Below are 22,047 nucleotides of genomic sequence, written 5' to 3'. Positions count from 1 at the left end.
TCCGGTTGACCCGGTGAGTCATGACTGTTTACCCACCGCACCACCTGAACCGCCACCGGCAATTCAATGACCCCGTTTGAAGTGCTGGTTGGGGTTCCAGCGAAGAATCATGGAATTAGTCCTCCCTAGCGAGCGATACTACGGGGAGTAATGCTCTAGTGTAGTGGAGATCTTATCGCTGCCGGTAGGTGTGCTGGGGAAATTTATGAAACTTCCAACCCTCGGTTTTGGCTTCCAAGAACCAGACCAATGCTGACCAATGGGTGCTCAGAGGAGTGACTCAAAGCCGGCGAAATGGTCAGACATTTGGGGGCACTTGATCTGAAGAGTGTGTTTGATGCAGCACAGACCAACAGACTATTTATCTGGTACAGGATTGCCTGGTCGTGAGTTCATATCAGACATTCGAGAATAGCGATTTGATCGGCAAACTAATACGTTGTGTAGACATGATATACCATTTAGGACTATCATAATTACTCCCAACAATGAAGTGTTTCAATCAGGTTGTCATTTGGCATCTCATAGCTGATTACTATCCTCTCTTTTGCAACTATGAAGCAGTGGCTTCTACTGCGAGTTTAAAAACATAAAATCCAACACTAGCTGGCATGTTAATCCTTTCCGACAACAAACGTAATCCAGCTTCAAGCAATGCGATCCATCACTACGAGAGTGCACTTTGGCGCGTTTCTTTATTTAGCTTCTGCCGCAGTTCACGCCCCATCGCGCTCCATCTCGAGTGCGCGCCGTGGCGGCACGGCACGAGCAGCCAGTTGTCTGCTTATACGTGTAACCGTGCGGTGCATCTCCAGACGGCCTACTTCCGGTCCGGCCGTCGACTCATCGTCGGAACTGAGTCGGTTTAAGCGCACAGGTCTGGCGGTGGGTGCAGTTTGCAGGTCGGTTTTAGTTATTCTAACGGCGTCTGCACCACCAAAGGGATCGAGAAAAGTCATATACAAAGATGGAGACTAGTAACTGGCAAAACCGCGGCATTTGCCATTCCCCTTCCCCCAGGACAATTGTGTTTATGCCATGGAATTTCCGATCCATACATGCACAAGTGATGCAATCGGATGGAATGGACGCACGTCAATTGATACTCCTTCTCCTGAAATTAGAATTAATGGCATATTCGAGCAGTTGTTTGATTGAAGGGTTGGTCGTTGGCCATTGCAAATGAACGAAAAATGAGTTTGATGTCCTCCCCGTCTCGAGTTACTCTCTTCATATTGACTAAAGTCATATTAAAGATTGTAGAGTATTGAGTGGAAGGAAAGGTTGTTTGCAAATTCCTAGTGAACAATTCTTTTTTGTCATTAATCCGCAAAGTGATAATCCTGATATAGTTTTCGCCAAAATTATTGACCGATACGAAGAAAATACTAAGATTCGAAGATTTATTATTTTTTTATTTGACATTCAAACTGCGTTTAACCATCATTCCATTTTATCGATTGCCGATTATTTTACTTTATTGTAAATTGTTATAAAGTCTTTACTTATGGCGAAACATAATATCCTTATAAAACACAATTTAGTAATGTTACGAAATAATTTAATAGACGAAGGTATAAATATTCGCATCTCCGATAAGAATGAATAAACCAAAAAATAAACGAAATGCTCAAAATTGCTTAATAGATGTTAAACGAACTGATTAACGCATTGAGTTTGTATACTACGGACCTTTAATTTAATTAATAATTTTAATTTTTCGCTTCATGCTGATTCAGAAAGTATGTTAATGTAATGACTCAATGCAATTCGAAACATTGTTGGTTCTAAAAGTGTATGATTTGCCCAAAAAATCTTTTCAAATCACTGACCGCTTGTGAGCCTGAATCCTCGAAGCTAATTAAATTGACCTACCGGTCATACCTTTGGGTCAGCACAATTTTCTCATCCAGGGCTCCTACTTTCATCTCTTTACGCGTAACTTTTTGTCCTTATCACGGAAGCAAACGGTGAATATTTGTTAAACAAATGCACTGCAACGCATTGCTGTGTACGATGATTAATCGTTTACTCATTGGACTGTGTGCTCTTACTTCACGCTACACTAGTGCCCTCCGGCAAGGTGACGAGCGGTAGACCGGGTGCGCGTGGTTTTGCTTTCTTCCTTATCAGCTCGATGTCGACGGCTACGATGAAACCGCTACCAAGTGCACGCATCTGACATACAACCGCCTGATCGCAAAACCGTCGCGACCGGCCAAGCATTGCGATCTTGCATAACACTTCGCTGTGGCATCGTAAGGAACCCCCAACGAATTCCCGGTTGATGGGCAGAGTCTCACGTTCCACATTATCTCATCGAGGATGGACTATGAAGCTCCCTGCGTCGCGCTAAAATGTTATGTTACTCGCGGCATACCAGGCAAAACAAACCCGTTGCCAACAACCTTACCGCCAGTACTCCTATCGCTTCACCTCGTGCTCTCTCTATTTATCTCTTTTCCTTACTCGTTCTTTCAGTTGGAAGCTTGTGCGTAACCCGCTCCCTGTGCGTATTGTTTCTGTCGTGTGATACGAGAGGCGAGTTATCTGGTAGAGAGCTTTTTGTTCGTGTCAGCCAAGCGCTCCTGAATGTCACACAGCGTAAGACCCCGTGTCTCGATCACGAACAAACAGGAGAACCCGAATGCCAACGTGCAGGAGAAGGCTAACATCCAGAAGGCCCATTCCAGCCCGACGGAACCCGTCACAAACGAGAACAACCGAAGGACAACAAAGTCACTGAGCAGCAGGCAGGATACATTAAGCGAGAGACCCAGTGGTTTCACCTGATGGGCAAACAGCTCCATGACGAGTGCCCATGCCGCTGGACCAAAGCCACCATTGTAGAGAGCCACAAAGACAAGCGAAGCGGCCAGCGGTATCCAGTGGTAACTAAACGTATCCCGTGGCAGCACACCGTTCGTTCTCAGTTGAAAGTAGATGGCGAGCGTCACGAAGGCCATGGCCATTCCGATCGCAGAGTACATAAGAATCGAGCGTCTATTAAAGCGACCGAGGATGAAGGGTGACAGGCAGCTGAAGAAGAACTGTACTATGCCCAGAATGATGGTGGCATGTTCGGGCCTAAGTTTTGTTGACACCTTCGTGAATAGTTCTGTGCAGTTGCCCAGGATACCGTCGATGTAGGTCCACTGTTGACACACCACCAAACCCAAACTGATCAGCAACGCTTTACCGTTGGCGCGATCAGTGAAGAGGAGTAGTAGCTGCATGGCCACTCGCTGTAGCACATTGTCTTGGTAATAGTAAGATGTCTTGCAGGTTGGTCTGACGGTGTACCGTACCAGCTCGTCAAGCTCATCGCGTACCTCATTGTCATGGTTAACACCGCGCAGGAACAACAGGGAATCGATCGCTTGCCGGAATCGTCCCCGGGATATCAAATAATGCGGAGTTTCGGGCATGTACACGAACAGCACACTAAACAGTATCGATAGGACACAGCAGAGGGCATGCACGATTTGGTAGTTGACATACGGTCCAAGGCAGTACACGTACAGGATACCGAAGGTGGTACCGATCTGCAGATAGCAACCGAGCATATCCCGATACCGGTCGCAGGCCACTTCAGTGATGTAGAGGGTTGCGGCTAGCAATACGTAACCGTTGGCGAAGCCACACAAAGCCCGAGCAACGATCAGCTGCTCAACTGTGGCGACGAACAGGAACGTTAACCAGCTAACCACGTAGAATGCGGTGTTGAACAGGAGTGCTACACGGCGTCCATTTCGATCTGCTATCCAGCATGCCACCAGTGGCCCAATGATACCACCGATTGCCGGAGCTATATCGATCCACGATCGAGCATCGTGATGAATGAGTGAGGCACCGAGGGGATTGTCCTTTGATAGTGTGGTTAGTTTCGGTAGCACGGACGTTGGCCACGCGATACTACAGCCGAGGGAGGCGGTAGCGAAGCTCGCTAGAAGTAGAAGCGATCCAATTTACGAGTCCAGAGTACGAGTTACCCGACCGACAGGCGTTCCGTACCAGGATACTTACCAGCGGCCCCTGCCAATAACTCGCAGTATCTTTCGGTTAGTGACTTCATTCCGGTTCCGATGGTCGCTGGAAACTGTTGCAACTAACCATTATTGTAACCACTTGAGCAAGGTATCAGAATGTTTCATTCGGCAGGAAAATAGCGAACGGCAAATGTTATCACTGGCAGTTCAAATAAAAGGAAGTGTAACCACATACATGTCCAGCTGCTGCTGCTGGTGATGATGATGATTCTCAACCAGTGAGCATTGGTCGAGGTATTATGTACACCAAATTCTCGCAGAAAAGGTCAACAAGAAACTGGCGAATCATGGGTTTGCTTGAGGTTTTCCCACAACCACCGGGTTATCAAAATCGACTTTCGGTTTTTCCCAGAACAGTAGGTTGAAATGATCAAACCCTCTAATGCATAGCTTGTGCGTAGAAGTGTCAGCATTTGGAGCAGAATGGTTATCGCTTCTTGCTCGGTTAGGAAGCAACTGTAAAGTACGGAATGGAATGGAGAACAGGAAACTTAATCTGAACTAATATGAACTGACAGGAAGTCACTACAAGATGTTTCTACAAGCTCTTACCGATATACCTAGATAATATGTATAAATGTCTTGGTAGAGGAACACAGATATCAGAATTAGAATGAAGGATGTTTATTGATATTTATATTACCAATTAATGTTCTCATATTTTACAAATGGCATAAATCGCTACTGGATATTTGATTCAAATACAATATTATTTGTAAGCCAATGAACTCTCGCTTGTTTCTTGAACGAGTAATTAATCAGTTACTTTTCTTGATTTTAGTAATTAATCGGTGATGCTTCTGACCTCTCTGTTCGTCTGCTGGAATTTTTGCCTCGAAAACGACCCGTCATTTGGAGTGCGATCGAATAATTGAACTGTTTGTTATATTTTATGCTACCGTTGAGATGATAACTACTACAATCAGTATCTCTCGGAATATACAGACTCTCGCCAACTCAGCGTTCACAGTGAATAGTAAAATAAATCGCCATGGTTGATAAGAAATGTGTGAGATACGCAAGCACATACACATACCGCAAAAGGGAGGAAACATTTTTCGATTTTATTTTGAACAAATGTTACAACAAGAACTTGGACTATCAGTAACGCAGAAGCACCGTCTATCACTTGAAGCGCTTCATATTGGTTGTTGCAAATGTGCAACTTTATTCAACTTTTCAAAATTCAATCTTAAATCGCACAAATCTCCGAAGTAACGATTAGTGTGTACTTCGCGCGTTTCTTCTGTACTGGTCCCTGCAATCCTTCTGCCGGCGGATGATCGTGCGGCCGTTGCCCGTCCGCGGACTTTGCCCCCTGGGTGAACACTCGATCCAGGTGTGCTTAGTTCACCCGAACACAGCCCGGACCGAGTGTCACTTCATCCGCCGGCAGCGCCCTCTATTTGTGATCGCTGGCGTCACTTATTTGTGACATTGTCCCCCTTGTGAAGTGCCTGGTTCGGCACTTTACTCTAGTCACCAGCGATCACGCTATCTCCTACCTGTCACTCCGTTATCTTATCTGTATCTAGCGTTATCTTATCTGTAACGCTGTTCTGTCACTTAAGTTTGATGTTTTCCTTCCGCACGTGCGGTTCGCTGCTCCGGTAGGTAATATATTTTCTTCTAACCTAACTATCTGTGCCTTCTATCCTAGGCTTCACGTCCAACACGGCAATCTTGGTTGCTGGACGTTCGTAAATCTGCCCATTTGGTGCCCGTATGGTTACGCGCCGGACTTGGCCGTCTCGCGCTAGTACCACGGCCGCCACCGTCCCTCTCGGCCAGTGGTTGCGCGGTAAGTTTTCGTCCGCAATGACGACCACGTCTCCCACCGCTATCGGTCGCGCCCTTTTCACCCATTTGCTTCGCCTCGTTAGCGTCGGAAGATATTCCCGGACCCACTTTCCCCAGAATACGTCGGCCAACCTCTGCGACGTCAGCCACGATGTCTTCAGTGTTGCTGCCTTGTTGTCGAACGGGAGATGCGGCTTGTCCCCGTTGAAGCTGCCAAGTAGGAAGTGGTTGGGCGTCAGCGGGGGTTCCGAGTCGAAGTCGATCGGGACGTCAGTCAATGGTCGCGAATTAACCGTGTACTCCATCTCTGCCAGGGCCGTTTGCAGGACTTCGTCGGTCGGCAGTCGAGGAAGTCGCATCTCCAGCAGCGCCTTCTTCACTGACCCGATCAGGCGCTCCCAGGATCCGCCAAAGTGTGGTGCGCCAGGTGGGTTGAACACCCAGCGGAGGTTCGGCGCCGTATCTTCCATCAATCGGCTGCTATCAACCTCCTTTAGTGCATCTTTCAACTCGCGGGATGCACCAATGAAGTTTGTGCCACAGTCGCTGATCAGCTCGATCAGTTTGCCTCGTCGAGCGATAAACCGCCGTATCGCTAGGATGCAGGATGTCGTGTTCAGTGTGTGTTTCTCTGTTCGTCTCCCAACTGCAACGGTCAACGGACCGAAATAGTCGATCCCGGTGTAGGAGAAGGGGGGTCGAAAGGCAGCAAGACGTTGTTCGGGGATGTTTCCCATCAATGGGGGTTCGGGTCGCACGTCGCGGTTCTTGCATCTCTGACATTGTTTGCGTACGCGGTTGAACTCAACCCGCAGTCGGGGAATATGATAGTGCGACCGCAACGCATTGATCGCCGTCTGGTGTCCCTGGTGGTAGTAGCGTCTGTGGGTGTCGTCGATGATGAGGTCGGTCACGAGGTGTTCCCTGGGCAGGATGATTGGCCTTTTCGTCGCCTCGTCGACCCATGGGCAGTTTGCGAGCCTACCACAGGTACCCTGTAGTTCAAGCCGTGGTATTGATATGAACGGCAATGGTGCGACGCGCGTCTTTGACCCTATGAGCGCGCACTTGATGAAGTCACCGGCTACGAATCGGAAGTAGGCCACCGCTGCCATACCATTCTCGCTTGCGTGGCAGAATACGTGGAGCTGTGCTGTCGCGTTTTCTCTGTAGAGTGTACTATGGTAACATCTGGGTACGCTGACGTGGTGTAGTTCGGGCAATAGCTGGATCCAGGCGCTCCACTTCTTGGTTAAGTCGTCATTGAGCTCTTGGTCCCATTCAAGCTTGGTGCGCCAGATCTCCTGCAACAATACTTTCAGGTACATGAGGTAGTGTCCAATGAGACCTAGCGGATCATATACTGCCATGAGTGTGCGCAGGACATCGCGCTTAGTGGGGCGTTTTCTACCTGATAGCAAATCTTCTTCGTGCTTAGGCGACCTTCGGTAGGTGAACACATCCGCACTCGTGTCCCACCACATTCCTAGGACCTTCGACGTGTTACGGCCTACGCCCGGATTGTGAACTGGAGTCGCTTCTTTAGGCGAGGTTGGGTGCTCTTCCCCTCTCAGAAGATGGCTCAGCACACGTTCCGAGTTCGAGAGCCAGTTGGTGATCTCAAATCCACCTTGCGTGTGGATGTATTTTACTTCATCGCATAGTTTGATGGCTTCCTCTTCGGTGTCAACGCTCACTAGCATGTCGTCGACATAATGTAATGTCTTAATGCAGTCCACCGCCTTTGGGTACTGCTCTGAAAATCGGTCGGCGTTTGTGTTTTTTACATACTGCGCAGCACTAGGCGAGTGGCGCCCGTGTGGGATCCAACCGAGCCTTGTCTTGAATGCAGCTGGTTCCCCAGCTCTTCCTTCGACGCAGTCGAGAGGGTGTCCTAGGTGGCAGTTGTCCATCCCGATCAATAGCTTCGGTCGAACATTATCGTAGGAGGCGATTGAACGGCCTTGTAGGTGTTTATAGCGTTTGGCCAACTCGACCGATGACACCGACTGCGGGGGCAGGTCCAGCTGCGACAGGGTGTACACCTTCTGGAGCACGTACTGCTGAGCCGTTGGTTCGACGCCTGATATGCCAAGCAATAACTCCACAGAGTCCGGTTCCTCGCGGCTTCGGTCGTCTGTCCACTTTAGGCACATTGGGCGGGGCTGGCCCTCAGCACCGAGTTCCGCAGCCAGCGTTTTGTCAATGAACGTAGCTGATGAACCGTCGTCCAGGAACGCGTATGTCTCGACGCTTTTGCCCTTTGCTGTGATGATCACTGGCACATAGCGGAGTAGCACTTGCTGGCCGTCGATCTGATGAGTGTTGCAGACGGCTCTGGTCGGTTCTAGCTTCCCGTCTTCGCATGGTTGGTCGTCTAGCTGGCGCATGTTGCGTGTGCTGGTGGTTGGCTCCTGCCCTTTGGCGTTGTGAAGATAGCGGTGGTGTGCGAACGTGCACCCATCTATTCCGCACCGTACGGGGGAGCATTTTCGCCCTGTATGCCGCATTAGACACATCTTGCAGAGCTGGTGGTTTCTGACTGCCGTCCACCGCTCGTTGATGCTCATCTCTCGAAATCGCTTGCATACGGGTGGCACGCAATCTCTGTCTGTGCATATCACGCACTTGCTGCCTGTCGCTACCTGCTCTAGTGGTGTGTGAGTGTTTACGAAGTGCTTGGGTCGGTGGTTGGGTTCCTTCTGTCGGCCGTCGTGGTTTGGTTCCTCGATAGTCGGTAGCGTTACCGAACTCGCCGCAGAAACAAGGCTCTCCAGCCAAACGCCAAAGTCGGCTAATGTCGTTCGTTGCTGGGCTTGTTTGTGGAAAGCCCAATCTAACTTTATGCTGGGCGGGAGCTTGTCCACCAGTTCTTGTAAGAGAGCGACGTTGCACATGTAGTCGTCGAGGCCGGCCGCATCGATCGTGGCACACATGTTTTGGACTGCCACCCCGAAGTCGATGAGTGTCTGGAAGTTCAGCATGGTGGGGCGTGGCAGTCGACGAATTTTAGAAATCATGTTGTGCACGATCACCTCGGGCCGACCAAACAGCGTTCGCAGCGTTGATATTGCTCCTTCTAGGTTAGAGGGATGAAGTAAGCGATTCCTCACCGCCTCCAGAGCCTTCCCTTTCAGCGCCTTCTGTAGCCGGAGTAAGTTCTCCTCTGCGCTGTACCCGCATATCGCGGTGGAATTCTCAAAACTCGTGATGAAGATCGGCCACTCCTCAGCCAGTCCCGAAAATGGCGGCAGATCCTTGGAGACCCCTTGCCTTGCTGATACTTGGCTTTGGTTCAGCAGGGTTTGGGGCCACGCATGTTGATAAGTCTGGTGCGCCACGGGGTTTTCTTCGTACGACCGCTGGTACATTAGGGATGGACCCGGGATGGACGTCGTCGGGTACATCCGCGATACCGGCGGCGGCCGCGGGTACGATGGACCCGGGATGGACGTCGTCAGGTACGTCTGCGATACCGGCGGCGGCTGCATGTACGATGGACCCGGGATGGACGTCGTCGGGTACGTCTGCGATACCGGCGGCGGCTGCATGTACGCTGCAGCTGGCGTCTGCGACAGCATGATTGGTGTCGCATGATGTGTCGACGTGGTGACATGGCGATTGCCACCATTTCCCGTGAACAGACTGGAGCCATTTTGGAGGTTCGGGGCGCCATGCTGTTCTGGTCCGCGGTGTTCGCCATGCTGCTCTGGTCCGCGGTGTTCGCCATGCTGCTCTGGTCCGCGGTGTTCGCCATGCGTCCGGTCGTTGGCTCGTTCCATCGCCAGGAGCCGGTCGTTCACTTGGGCGAGCCTCAAGGACATGTCCGCGAGCAGGCTCTCGATGGCGCTCCGCTCGTGGTGCGTCCCTCTGTTCGCCGCAGCCCCTCCGTGTTCCGGTGATGCGAAGAGGGCAGCCGTGGAATTTGCCAGGGGGGTCGGCGAAGTTCGCGATGCAGCCTCGGCGGGTGCGGCATTTTCTCCTGGCTGGCTCATCTCGTTTGCACAATTCACGCGCTCACTAATCCGCGACGGCGTTACTGGTCGCAGCTTCCCAAGCTTCTCACTAAAGTTGGTTTAACCTTTCAACCTTCTTCACGGCACTTTGCGAGGCGCAGTTCCTCGCAACACGATTCGCGCGCACGTGACGAAGATAACTACAAAGTTCGATAAAGTTCGGTTCGCGGTGAGGCGCAGTTCCTCACGACACGATTCACAAGTTCACTAACGTTGGTTTACCCTTTCGACCTTCTTCGCGGCACTTTGCGAGGCGCAGTTCCTCGCAACACGATTCGCGTGCACGGGATGAAAGTCACCACCAGGTCAAACTCAAACAACACTTTGCGAGGCGCAGTTCCTCGCAATATCGCTTTTCAAAGCAAACTTTTTTCTAAATCCACTCGTGTGGTGTTCAAAATTACGCGGAAACGTCGAAGTGAAATAATCGTTACAATGTTGCAAATGTGCAACTTTATTCAACTTTTCAAAATTCAATCTTAAATCGCACAAATCTCCGAAGTAACGATTAGTGTGTACTTCGCGCGTTTCTTCTGTACTGGTCCCTGCAATCCTTCTGCCGGCGGATGATCGTGCGGCCGTTGCCCGTCCGCGGACTTTGCCCCCTGGGTGAACACTCGATCCAGGTGTGCTTAGTTCACCCGAACACAGCCCGGACCGAGTGTCACTTCATCCGCCGGCAGCGCCCTCTATTTGTGATCGCTGGCGTCACTTATTTGTGACATTGGTCCAGTTGGTAGGCAGCTTTAATGAAGTTGAGATTAAGTTTCATTTTTTCTTGAAATCTGCCAGAGTGCTAATATCATCGATGAACTTAGCGGAATAAGTCGATCGATAGCAGACCTACCTGCCATCGCCTCTCAATGAATCGTAATCTAATCATCTCAAAACCACTCACGCGCTAGTGTTTGTTGGTTAGCTTAAAGCCAAGGCTTCATAAACACTATTCGGACATTAACTAAGACTTATCACTAACTACCGGTGCGGTTTCGTTGAGCCGCGCTTGAATTTCCGGCAGCGACATACCCTTCGTTTCGATCACGAAGAAATAAGTGAAGACGAATCCTCCGGCCGTACAAGTAGCAAACATCCAGAACAACCAATGCGTACCGAGGGCTTCGTCGAGTGTGCTAAAGTAGAACAGGACGAAGAAGGACGCACACCAGCAGGTGCTGGAGACAACCGACGAGGCCAAATGCTTGATGTTTGGAGCAAACATTTCACCCACCAGCAGCCACGCAACCGGACCGAAGCCAAGGCAGAACGAAGCAGTAAATACGACTAACGAAAGGATCGGCAGGAAGGCAATGCGATCGAGCAGACCGGCGGGATAGGCCCGACTGTGAATGTCTAAGTAGAAATAGGTACCGAGGGCAACGAGTGCACAGCACATACCGCCGGCCGACATAAGCAGGAACGGTCGACGGCCTAGCTTGTCCAGCGTGAGCACGGTGACCATGCTAGCCACCACCTGCACGCACCCAATGATGATAACGGCCAGCTCGGGTCGTACCGATGTGCCCGTCTTCTCGAAGATGGTCTGCGTAAAGAATTGGACTGGGTTGATACCGGATAGCTGCTGCAATATGATGATGCTGGTACAGATGAACAAAGCGCGAACGTTCGCGTGACCCCGGAAGAGATCGCGCAAGGTGGCTCGATCCCGGATCGAATCTTCAACTGATCGCTGGATAGAACCGAACTCTTCCTCCAGCTCCTCGATTGGTTCACCGCGCAGGAACTCAAGCGAACGCGACGCATCGGCATAACATCCCTTCGAGACGTAAAAGTGCGGCGTCTCGGGCATCGTACTGAACGCTAAACAGAACAGTACCGGGATAGCCAACATGATATACTGCATCGCTGAGTAGCTGACGTATGGTCCAGTGCCGTACACATACAACATTCCGGCGGTCATGCAGACCTGCACCAAAGAGCCCAGCATTCCGCGCCGGTTGGAAGTGGCGATCTCACACACATACAGGGGGGTAATGGCCAGCGCGAACCCAATACCACAGCCCTGCAGAAACCTTCCAACTAGAATCTGGGCCACGGTGCCCGCTGTCAGAAACAGTATGTAGGATACGGCGAATAGCGCTCCGCTCGCCAGCAGTGCCATCTTTCGTCCATATCGATGCGCCACAAATCCAGCTACCGGAGGTCCTGTTGAACGAGTTCGACATCAAGCATCACTCAAGTTGACCCGAAGGGATACCCCATAAATTGAAGCTTACCAGCCAACGATCCAAGGGCCAATATGGATCCTATCCAGGCAAGTTGCGCATCCGTCGGCACAGATGCCAGCGGTGATGTTTGCAAATTGCGCAGCTTCGATTCCACCGGTGATGTCCATGCCATCGCACATCCCGTGCAGGTCACTGATAGGTTGGCTGATCGAACAACGGATGTCATAGATAGAGTTGTAAGATCATACGCGACACTTACGGACACACAGATAACCTCGCCAATGAATGGTCCCGTGGAACTCACCTAAAATAGCGGCCAGATACTGGCGGCTGGTGCGCAGAAGTGCAATGCTAGTGAGCCACATTGTTTTGACACTGATCGATTACAGAGTGATACTGCTATTTCTCCAGCCAAACGAGGTGAGAATAGGTTATTCTTAAAATAGCTAACTAGTGTACGGTTATCACGGTCAGGTGTCACGCTACACACAACTCGGTCACGGTGCAGTTACCTTTGGGGGGCAGTTAGCGCTCACTGTGAGCCGTTGCACTGCGCCACTAGATGCATCGCGATAGCTGGCCCCGTGAGCCACAGATTTGTGCACTTTCAGCCGGCTTTAAGTGTCGTCCCATCTGACGCCAATGACGATCACTTTTATATATCCCTACGAGCACTGCTGGATTGATTCGGCGGAAGGGCATCCACCAATGTTATAACACTCGACGGTGGACAGGTAATAAACGGTAATCCATCGGTCGCCTAGACCCTAGCAGGCAGGCGCAGTACCGTCCAGCTTTAAAGAGTACAAGCTGTTGACTGAACGGGATGTCGGCATCACTGTCATTGCCACCGTGCTTCATTTAGCGATTACCAATTTAACGCTTCCAGCGAAGCGCAGTGACATGTGCACAGCCATGTAATCTATACGCTCGCCCTGGTTCAGTAGATTGCTCATTTGTTTAGATTCGGAGTCTGTCCCTTATTTTTGTTTTGTCGCGAATAGACTGATAGGTCCTGTGGTAGCTTGATCATCTTCCCATTTCATCTTGGGTGCGACACGGAGAACGTGGTTCGCGGCTTGCTTCGCTCGTTACGCGCCCTGCGTTGTGATGAGAAGATCTTTGTTTTTTTTTATAAATAACTACCCCTCCCAACCACTGCATCGGTCGCTCCTGATGATGTTACAGCTCAACGCGTCTCTCAAACGCCGCGTCGCGATAACGGTCTTATCGTGCGGAAGTAATCTGTTCCTTTTCGCGTTAGCTGGCTGCTATGTTTTACCGCCTGTGCGGCATGCTGTTAGCTGGAGAGCATACTTTCAGTCGTTTTTGTAGCGATGGGCGAAGTCGATCAAGCAGTCGATCAAAAGAAAGTCGCAGCAGTTCACTTGCGCTCGGTCTGCTTTGAATTAATTCACATTAAAGCCATGTATCTATCAATCAATGGTCAGACAACTAAGTATGCTCGTAGTTTGATAAGCTATGTGGATTAATTTCGCAAACTGAACTGCGTTTACAGGAATTAATCCCGCATTTCAACGGATTGTATTAATGCAAAACCCACACCAATACCTACTGGTAGCATCAACATTCTGGAAGATGAACTGCACTTTCCATTCGATGGCAGGGTTTGAAAACGCCTTTCCATATGTCTTACTGGAATTTATAATGTGTTTGATCCTTCGCAACCGAAACCTTTTTTATATCGTGTCATTGTCCGTGTGAAAGACATTGAAAATGTTGATAGAAACCATTCTACTATGTTAGTTAGTTGAACAGAAAATGATCCTTCGTTGCGAATAGTTTCTATATTCCTATTCCAAGTGATCGTTGTCGTCAACAAGACAATGCCAATGCTCTATCAATAAGGCAATGCAAATGAAGTATAATAATTTTAAAGACACAAAAACAACTAGTTATTTATTAATTTTTCAAATGAATCTAATAACAACTAATGCTACTAAATTATGTGTTACTTTCAGTATACTGACATCATCGTCAGGTGCACATTCCTTTATCGGCATCATTTACAGTAAAGCACTGCGACTTAAAGTATACACTTACTGAGAGAAGTGAATATGGGTTTATCATAATAAAAAATAGTTAATCGAAATAGGTACGACCGCCGAACAGATCCCTAAGTAGATCTTGATTTGCAAGACCATGGTTAAACTATTTGCTATTCTTTGACAGTTTGAACGATGGTAAATTTGCAACGAAATCGGCTACTCTTTGCCGTTCAATCGATCCTGAATCTCCTGCAAGCTTAATCCCTTCGTCTCCATGACGGTGGTGAAGGTGAACACGAACGCTACCCCACACAGGATGCCAAAGATCCAGAACGACCAGTGGGATCCGACGGCCTTGTCAAGATCGGCAAAGAACTGCAGAATGATAAAGCCGAGCACCCAGCAGGTTGACGCGACGATCGAGGACGCAATCGACTTCACGTTGGCTGGGAACATCTCACCCAGGACGGCCCATGGTAGCGGCCCGAAACCGATGCAGTACACGGTAACGAAGAAGATGAGCGACATGATCGGTAGCCAGCCAACGCTTGGCACTGCCGGTGAGTCGATGTGTTTGAGGAAAAAGTAAAGTCCCATCGTACCGAGCGACAAGCACATTCCACCGGCCGATGTAAGCAAAATTGGCTTTCGTCCGAGCCGATCGACGATCAAAGGTGTGGCACCGCTGGCTAACACCTGTACCGCACCGACCAGGATGGTGGAAATGGCAGGTTCCAGACTACTTCCCGTGCTCGCGAAGATGCTCTGGCTATAGAACAGGATCACGTTGATACCGGAAAGCTGCTGGAAGCTGATCAGACCCGCGCAGATGATAAGCGCTTTGACGTTGCCCGCATTACGGAACAGATCCATAACCGTGCCCTTGTTCTTGAGCGACTCCTCAACGGTCGTGGTGATTTCTTTCAGCTCCTCCTGAATGCCGTCGACGGTTTTGCCGCGCAGGAAGCACAACGAATCCACCGCACGGTCCTTTTCACCCTTCGAGATGTAGTACGCCGGTGTTTCCGGCATGAAGAAGAACGTCACAGCGAACAGGATCGGTAGCACTAGGCAGGCCCATTGCAACGCGTGGTACGACACAAACGGTCCGATACTGTACACATACAGTATACCGGCTAGTGGAATGGAGAAGAATAAGTTCATTATGTTGTTAGTTTGTGAACTGGTTTATGTGTGGAGAAGACTGTTCTGCTTCTGTGACTCGATACTTACTCACGATGCACAGCTGCATTAGGGAACCGAGGGCACCACGGTACTCGTTCGATGCGATCTCTCCAATGTACATCGTTTGCACGGTCATAACGAAGCCAACGCCCAAGCCTTGCAGAAACCGGGCAATAAGCACCTGGACGACGGTGCCGGTGGTCAACAGCAGTATCCAGGACACGATGAAAAAGGCTGAGCTACCGAGCAGCGTCAGTCTACGGCCAAACCGTTCGGCCAAAGGACCTGCCATGAAAGGTGCTGTAATAAAACAATGGAAACGAATTAGTTAAACGCTCAAGGGCACACACAAGCCAAAAGACAAAGTGTTCGAGCATTTACCGATAAGTGCACCCAGTGCAACTAGAGAGGCAATCCAGGAGTTCTCCGAGGCAGTCGGGATTGTGTCGAGTGGCGTCTCATCCTTTGAGGCTAACTTAGGACCGACCGGTGATGTCCAACCGAGCGATGTACCGACCATAACCGAGGCCAGATTAACTGTCAGGATTGGAAGAAGAAGCACAACAGTGGAATTTAACTCACAATGAACGGAGAAACTAATACGTCACGAAATTTCTCCCGACTCGAAACTCACCTAAAATTCCTGCCAGGAACTGGCGCGAAGGGCTACCCTTCTCCATTCTGTAGATGTGTGTGCTTTCTAGCTTCTCGAACGTAGCAACTGGTTGATACTGATTTAACTCAGCAGGATTCATTTAACGCAACGGTCCTGGGAAGTAACGGATCGAGTGAAGAGATTGAGTATGACCGTTCACTATACGGCGAACACCGTCCCTGTCTTGCGTCTATCTTATTTAGCAGCGATTAGTATTGACACTGTGAACACCACCGTATTGTAACACCTCACACGAAAGCACCATTAGTGATGAATGGAACACAATACACGAGTATATCTTGCACATTCCCAAGGGGAACACACGATCCTGACACTAGAGCCTGACTAGAGTTCGCTCATGGCACGTCCCAAATCCCTCTGTTCTCGATCGAGAGACGATGTCCGATGCTCGATTGTCGCCAGGCCAATGTCAGTGGATCGAATGATATACCGTCACTTGGTTATCGGGGTTCTTAAATGCAATCCCGAGCGAGCATGGCCAGGGCGAGTAGAGTGGCGGCAAAAATCACGGCCGCACTTGACCGGACTGTCACAATACAGGTGGCCAGCGAAAAATCAACAGCACCAATCATCAACCGGCGGCCACGGTAGTGGTGCTGTGAGCTGGCCATCGTGCAAACAAGCCGATGGCCTGCCGTACCCACACGCTACTGTCCGCAGGCGCAGCGCAGAGGTCCGACAAGAAGCGACGCACTTGAAGCATTTCCTTAGCGGCACAAGACACCTCACATAGTTCAATCGCGGCGTACCGGTGGAAGTTACGCGTGTTCCGTTGATTGTTTTCGCTAAACAATGATAACAGGTGGCGATATGGAACATTGTTTTGGGCTGAGTGGCTGAGCTGTGACTTGTGAATGTTTCAGTAGTTACTCTCCAGGATGCATAGTCTTCGATCGGTGTCTAACCAAAAGACCGTGGTCTATTTGAAGCCTCCAGCTGGGAGGAAAATAGTGAATCAGGTATGTCCAGTGATCCCGCGCAAAATCTAGATACTTTGTTTTGCTGTCCGAGTTATTCTCACATCGTCACAACTTTCGCTATACACAAATACCCTTCAGCTTCTGCTACTGGATATGCAATTCATTCCTATGATTGACTCACTCCATTGCCCACCCTTATCTCCCAGCTTCCGGGTTATTCAGCGATGCCCCTCGAGCATCACAAAAGGCCCGCAAATTGCTCTTTTGTAGCATCTCCGGTCTCTCCATTCAGCCACACACATTACACTTACACAGCCCGCTGATAATCTTGTAGCGCTCACGCGCTTTTTTTCTGCGAAACTCCACCGCGTATGCACAGAGTAAGTACGACGTACTTAGAGGAACAGGACGACCGGACAACATCGGCCGTTATAGGCAACTAAATACCTGCGTTGCCAAACTGCATCCATTTAATCCGTTGACCGCTCATGCGTTCTGGCCTTCATCGAGACCATCAACCGAAGCGATCCCGTTCGATAGATCGATCGACACAACCGGCACGTCCCATAACTGGACAGTCGCAGTCCTGTTGCCTGGACGAAAAGTGTTTAGAAGAGGCGCCAAGCTAATGAGCTCACCTTCACGGTGAAGCATCATAAATGTATATGTTAATGGGATGGATAAGCAGTTTGTCAACAGACCGCAACCCCTTGTACGGTGCTTCAAATCGATACAAATCGACTGCATATACTTATCATTCCGCACGTGCTGCTTACTAACACCGGTAACCGGAAGTAGTAGATCTGCGCGTCACGCACGTAGTGCAAGTGCGACACCTAACGGCGTACCGTTGATACCGGAACCATAATATTTGTCCCTCAATCCATCGGCATCACATCTTTGACCTTTTTGCGCACCCCATAGGGAAGTCCACCGTTATAACCCGTTACAACCATTCGAGGCAGAAGCTCGTATCGTTTGCACTGCGACCATCGGAACGGTTAAGCTATCCAATAACAAGAAATCCCAGAATTACTCCAGAATGGAATGCCCTGTCCCTCCGCCACCACTATAAGTGACGAGTTAATTGGTCATTGTCAAGGTTGCGTTGACGGAATCCGGACGGCTGGTCTGACATTGGGCTACCCTGCCCAGCTCTGTTGCTTTAATATCCGGACCACTTTGGGGACTCCCGGGTTTTGAACGAAAAACGTGCACCTCGCGTGATTTGCATGCGATTAACGGCGGTCTGGCCATTTGGTGATCTTCAACGACCGGTCAACGCATACCGGGGTCCCAGCTTTCTCGGCGTAGGTGCGGTGCGAAGGTCGTGTTTGCTTATTTGCATAAACTCTCGCCTAGTGGCGCCTCGCGTTCTGGTGCGCTTTTCACTATGCAAGCAAACAAGGCGAGTTGTGTTGTAGTAGGAATATTACGCAGGTTTCATGGCATAGGCTCCGTTTGTTGAATATATACCAGCCGCACCGAACAGACCGGTTAATATGTGCAAAGATGCCCGGTGTCCGTTTGATTACTTAATGTCAACCACACACCACACTCTGAGCCAACTTCTGCGTGCGCCAGTATTGTACATTTTTGTTATTTTTGGCAAACGAAACCCGGGGCCAGATTTTGAAGGACACTGGAACAGTTGCCAGGAGTTCCCCGGGTGTCAGCCCAATGACGCTGTAATCTCCGCGGTACGTGCCGGCTGAACTGGTAGTGCAACCATCGTTAAAAGCAGTTAACCATTTTAGACGATTAGCATAAATGAGGTTTGTTTATTTGTTGTTCAACCGCCTCACGATTCGCGAACAGCGGCTGTGTCACGTCAAAAATGTCCCAATAAGTGATCCGCGAAAACCTCTCTCGTCAGATAAGCGTTTCGAAAATGTTGAAATTAGGTTCATCTGTGTTTCACCAATCGGTGGTTCGTGCCATGGCAAAACCATACTGCATTGTGGATGCGTTATCAGAGAATGCAGAGTGCAGCAGTGATCTGTACAGTTATCTGTAGAGCCCAACTCTGTTCGACCACCGCTGATGGGCGTTTCCATGCATCACTTCAAACCTGCGAGTCTGGACTGTAACGGCGCATCAAGTGTACATAGGGGCGGGCGGCGCACGGTAACCTTGAAAGCGCACGCGGTGCGGCGGCCACGCTACCGCGAGACGCATCGTACCGAACGCGCTGCTGACCGTTTACTGTTATGCTGCAAACAATGCGGCCCCACCATCCCTCGCAGCACGCCCCTCGGAGATGAATGAGGGGGTCACGGGCTGCTTCCCTACCTCTTTTTTGTGTGTTTATCTTTATCGACTAACCCATAGCATAGCCGGAAGTCGATCGAGCGATCGTATGCGTATCGAGGTTTAATTCACTTTCCGTCGAATCAACAGACATCGCTCCGTGTCTGGCTGCTCGTGAGAGCGAATCGTAGCGCGCCCAGTTCACTCAACCAATGCACTTCATCTTATCGTCGGAGTTCGTGCGATATTGTAAGAACCACGCAGAAGAGAGCGTGAGGCCTCGGAGTTGTCTAGCGATCGACGATCGTAAATCTCTGTCTGCCTCTAGCCCATATCTCGCATTTCAGCTACTTCCGCCAGCCGGCGCTAATTGCTATAATTACCATGGTTGCGTCGTCATCTTTTGTCCTTTCAATCGATCAACGAAATCAACGAAAACGAATCTCCCGATAATCGCGAATCGCGTTAGGTTCACAGAATTAGACGATATATTATCACTGCTACTACTATCAGACTGGTCCCGCTCCAAATCCAACACACGATCACTGCACAGCCGTTCGGGGTGGATCTCCGGGGCTTGTATGTCCGGCTTTACCGATCGCTCGAGCTACACTAAAACCGTCGTCCCAGGCAGCGGCACGTTGCTGAATCCAAACCGCCCTGGTGTCTCGCGTCGCTCGTGGCTTCATAATCGCTCGCCACCCGTCGAATCGAGCCGATGTTGGGCTTTTCGTGCCAGCACAACACCGCCGACACCGATTAGCGGGGATCTTTAGCAGGGCTCAGCTTCACGACGAAGCACGAAAAAGGCCCATGCAAATTTTAATGCACCTCATGAAACTCCGACGGCCAACTCGGGCAAAAACTGTTTAACCGGAATCACGGCCGGGAAGTACCGAAGTGTGGAAACTGGGCTTTCCAGGCCCGCGCAGGGCCCTGGACAGTTTATGCCTGCACAAAGATACTAGGACAGGTAACTGGCAAGGAGCAACAAAAAAAAAACCGCAGTTAACGACAAACCAGAGGGACACCAAATTGATTCGAATCGGCCACTAGCCACAGGGTAGTCGAGTAATCAGCGATACAAAGTCGGCGGTCGGCACCACGAACGGCGGGAAATGGGGCTCGAGCTTTTTCGTGTTGTGGGTGTATGCTTTTGTCACCAACCTACGACCGCTGCATACGTGGACACGTGTTTAGGGAACAGCGGTGCCCTTTTAACGGGCACCGGGTGCGATCGCGATAACAGCGAGATCGTTTGTGCAAATGGCCGGTGCATAGGTGATTAACAAAAGAGCAGAGCGCGACAAACGTGCATTGCGCTGGGTATGTTGTCACGGAGGAAATGACATTTTCACCTTCGCCTGACGAAAGCGCACGATATGAGATGGCCAGGTGGATACGACGCTCGAGCGTTAATGCAATTTCAGTGAAAGGTCCTGCAAGGACCTGTAATGTGATTGGGACTACAATGAGAAAAACGGCTTGAAAATGACAAATTAGAAACGGTTTGTCAAACGAACGGTTCGCGTAAATTCATCAACTAATGTGCTCCAGAGAACGCAGAACCAGAAAGCGTGTTGCCTATCGAGGTTTTCCAGACATCAACGAACGAACCGTGTTTTGCTTAGCATTTCAAGGCTACGGTACCGCATCAACTGATACCGATCTGATAGGGTAGGTCTGTATGGTATTTATCTCCTCGGTTCGTCTCGCCTTTCTGTTTGCCATTCATTGTTGTTCGAGTGTTTGTTTCTAGCAAACGAAAGGCTGTATAGAGTGGTAGACTTGTATGATCCGTTTCACCGATCAGCAGCTGCCACAAATGTCAATCGATTCAAAGTGAATCGAGCTGAGCTGAGTGTCGATAATTCTGGATAGGATCGATCATAAACTTTCTCACTGATCGTATGCGTTGCTTTTCACCTTTAAAAACGGGTGCACAGCTTCAGAGTCACTTACACTGTCCGTAATCACGAAGGTTCTTAATCCGCGCGAACACGACCGTCCGGTGTTCGCCAAAAAGCGAACGAGACTGATGAGCCTCTCGCACTCCGGCAGGATCCTCGACGACCGACTGTGACCGACGTGACGTTGATCGGTGTTTTGTTATCAGGTTGAGAACCGAAATGATTCTACAAGCTGCAAATGAACCTCCCCGTATCAATCATTCGCGGGGACGAATCCTGAAACGTTGCTAGTTGCTGTTGTATTATGCTGATAGACAGCGAAGAGCGAAGTGATTGTTTGTAGTACGCCCAGCTGCCACCTATTTGTCCTGCCAGTAACGCTGTTTGTTCGATCTGAAAAGCGTAACAATCACACTGGCTCCTCTGGAATAACGCGTTTAGCTTGATAAGCTCGACACACCACGGTAGAAGCAGTTTCGCTAAAGGCCCACGTTATCTGGTCAGGTCAGACGGTCAGGTCAAGCACGTTCTTCTGTATAAAGGTACGCTAATTTCTCACCCTGCCATCTGTCCCATCTATTCCGTCGATTCCGGCACTCAATAGGCTAATCAAGCTGCAATAGACATCGGGTGGTCCTCGGTACAAAACCTGGCGTTGATGGCGTTGATGAGAACAAAACAGAACGTGACAAACAGGAACCGTGGCGCCAGGATGGAGAGGGGGAGAGAACTGTCGCAAACCGGGCCACGATGATTGTACTCTATATCGCAATACAAACACGTATCTTCCTCTTTTGCGCACCAATCGATTAGACAACCGGTATGTCCAATATTTATCGAAATGCTTCCGTGCTGCCGGTGTCGATGATGGAAGATGAAGTGGCCACACGCGCGGCATGTGCGGCACACATCTACTATGTAGCTTCCGGAGCGAGAAAATATGGCGGGAAAAACGGTACAACCATTAGCCCTCTAGCGGAAATTGGCCTAGTCACCGTGAAACCTCAGTCCGGCTCCCGAGTTCTAATGTGCTTCCGTCGGCACAC

The 22,047-nt window shown here is 50.0% G+C and overlaps 3 protein-coding genes across 8 annotated transcripts; all 3 read right to left on the bottom strand.

The window, feature by feature from the left end:
• Window positions 1-2,088: 2,088 nt before the first annotated feature.
• On the bottom strand, window positions 2,089-4,075 carry LOC125951201 (facilitated trehalose transporter Tret1-like). Its single transcript, XM_049679864.1, has 2 exons — window positions 4,027-4,075; window positions 2,089-3,946 (listed from the first exon to the last, which is right to left on the bottom strand). Exons 1-2 carry the CDS (start codon window positions 4,073-4,075, stop codon window positions 2,547-2,549), a joined length of 1,449 nt encoding a protein of 482 aa, XP_049535821.1. The 3' UTR covers window positions 2,089-2,546.
• Window positions 4,076-10,594: 6,519 nt separating this feature from the next.
• Window positions 10,595-12,877, bottom strand: LOC125951160 (facilitated trehalose transporter Tret1-like). Of its 3 annotated transcripts, none has more exons than XM_049679797.1 (4): window positions 12,564-12,877; window positions 12,356-12,501; window positions 12,100-12,255; window positions 10,595-12,028 (listed from the first exon to the last, which is right to left on the bottom strand). In XM_049679797.1, exons 2-4 carry the CDS (start codon window positions 12,414-12,416, stop codon window positions 10,824-10,826), a joined length of 1,422 nt encoding a protein of 473 aa, XP_049535754.1. In that variant the 5' UTR covers window positions 12,417-12,501; window positions 12,564-12,877; the 3' UTR covers window positions 10,595-10,823. The 3 variants fall into 3 exon arrangements, with proteins under 3 accessions (XP_049535754.1, XP_049535755.1, XP_049535753.1); XM_049679798.1 differs by having other exon boundaries at window positions 12,356-12,487; XM_049679796.1 differs by having other exon boundaries at window positions 12,356-12,877.
• A 1,056-nt stretch (window positions 12,878-13,933) lies between these two features.
• LOC125951158 (facilitated trehalose transporter Tret1) lies at window positions 13,934-21,685 on the bottom strand. Of its 4 annotated transcripts, none has more exons than XM_049679792.1 (5): window positions 21,561-21,685; window positions 15,880-16,014; window positions 15,627-15,782; window positions 15,294-15,545; window positions 13,934-15,196 (listed from the first exon to the last, which is right to left on the bottom strand). In XM_049679792.1, exons 2-5 carry the CDS (start codon window positions 15,998-16,000, stop codon window positions 14,277-14,279), a joined length of 1,449 nt encoding a protein of 482 aa, XP_049535749.1. In that variant the 5' UTR covers window positions 16,001-16,014; window positions 21,561-21,685; the 3' UTR covers window positions 13,934-14,276. The 4 variants fall into 4 exon arrangements, with proteins under 4 accessions (XP_049535749.1, XP_049535748.1, XP_049535747.1 ...); XM_049679791.1 differs by lacking the exon at window positions 21,561-21,685 and adding an exon at window positions 21,018-21,288; XM_049679790.1 differs by lacking the exon at window positions 21,561-21,685 and adding an exon at window positions 21,054-21,287.
• Between the last annotated feature and the right edge of the window lie 362 nt (window positions 21,686-22,047).

Source organism: Anopheles darlingi, chromosome 2 (assembly GCF_943734745.1).
Source record: "Anopheles darlingi chromosome 2, idAnoDarlMG_H_01, whole genome shotgun sequence".
NCBI lineage: Eukaryota > Metazoa > Arthropoda > Insecta > Diptera > Culicidae > Anopheles > Anopheles darlingi.
The sequence above is the reverse complement of the archived record's forward strand: the minus strand, read 5'-3'. Positions and strand labels throughout refer to the sequence as shown.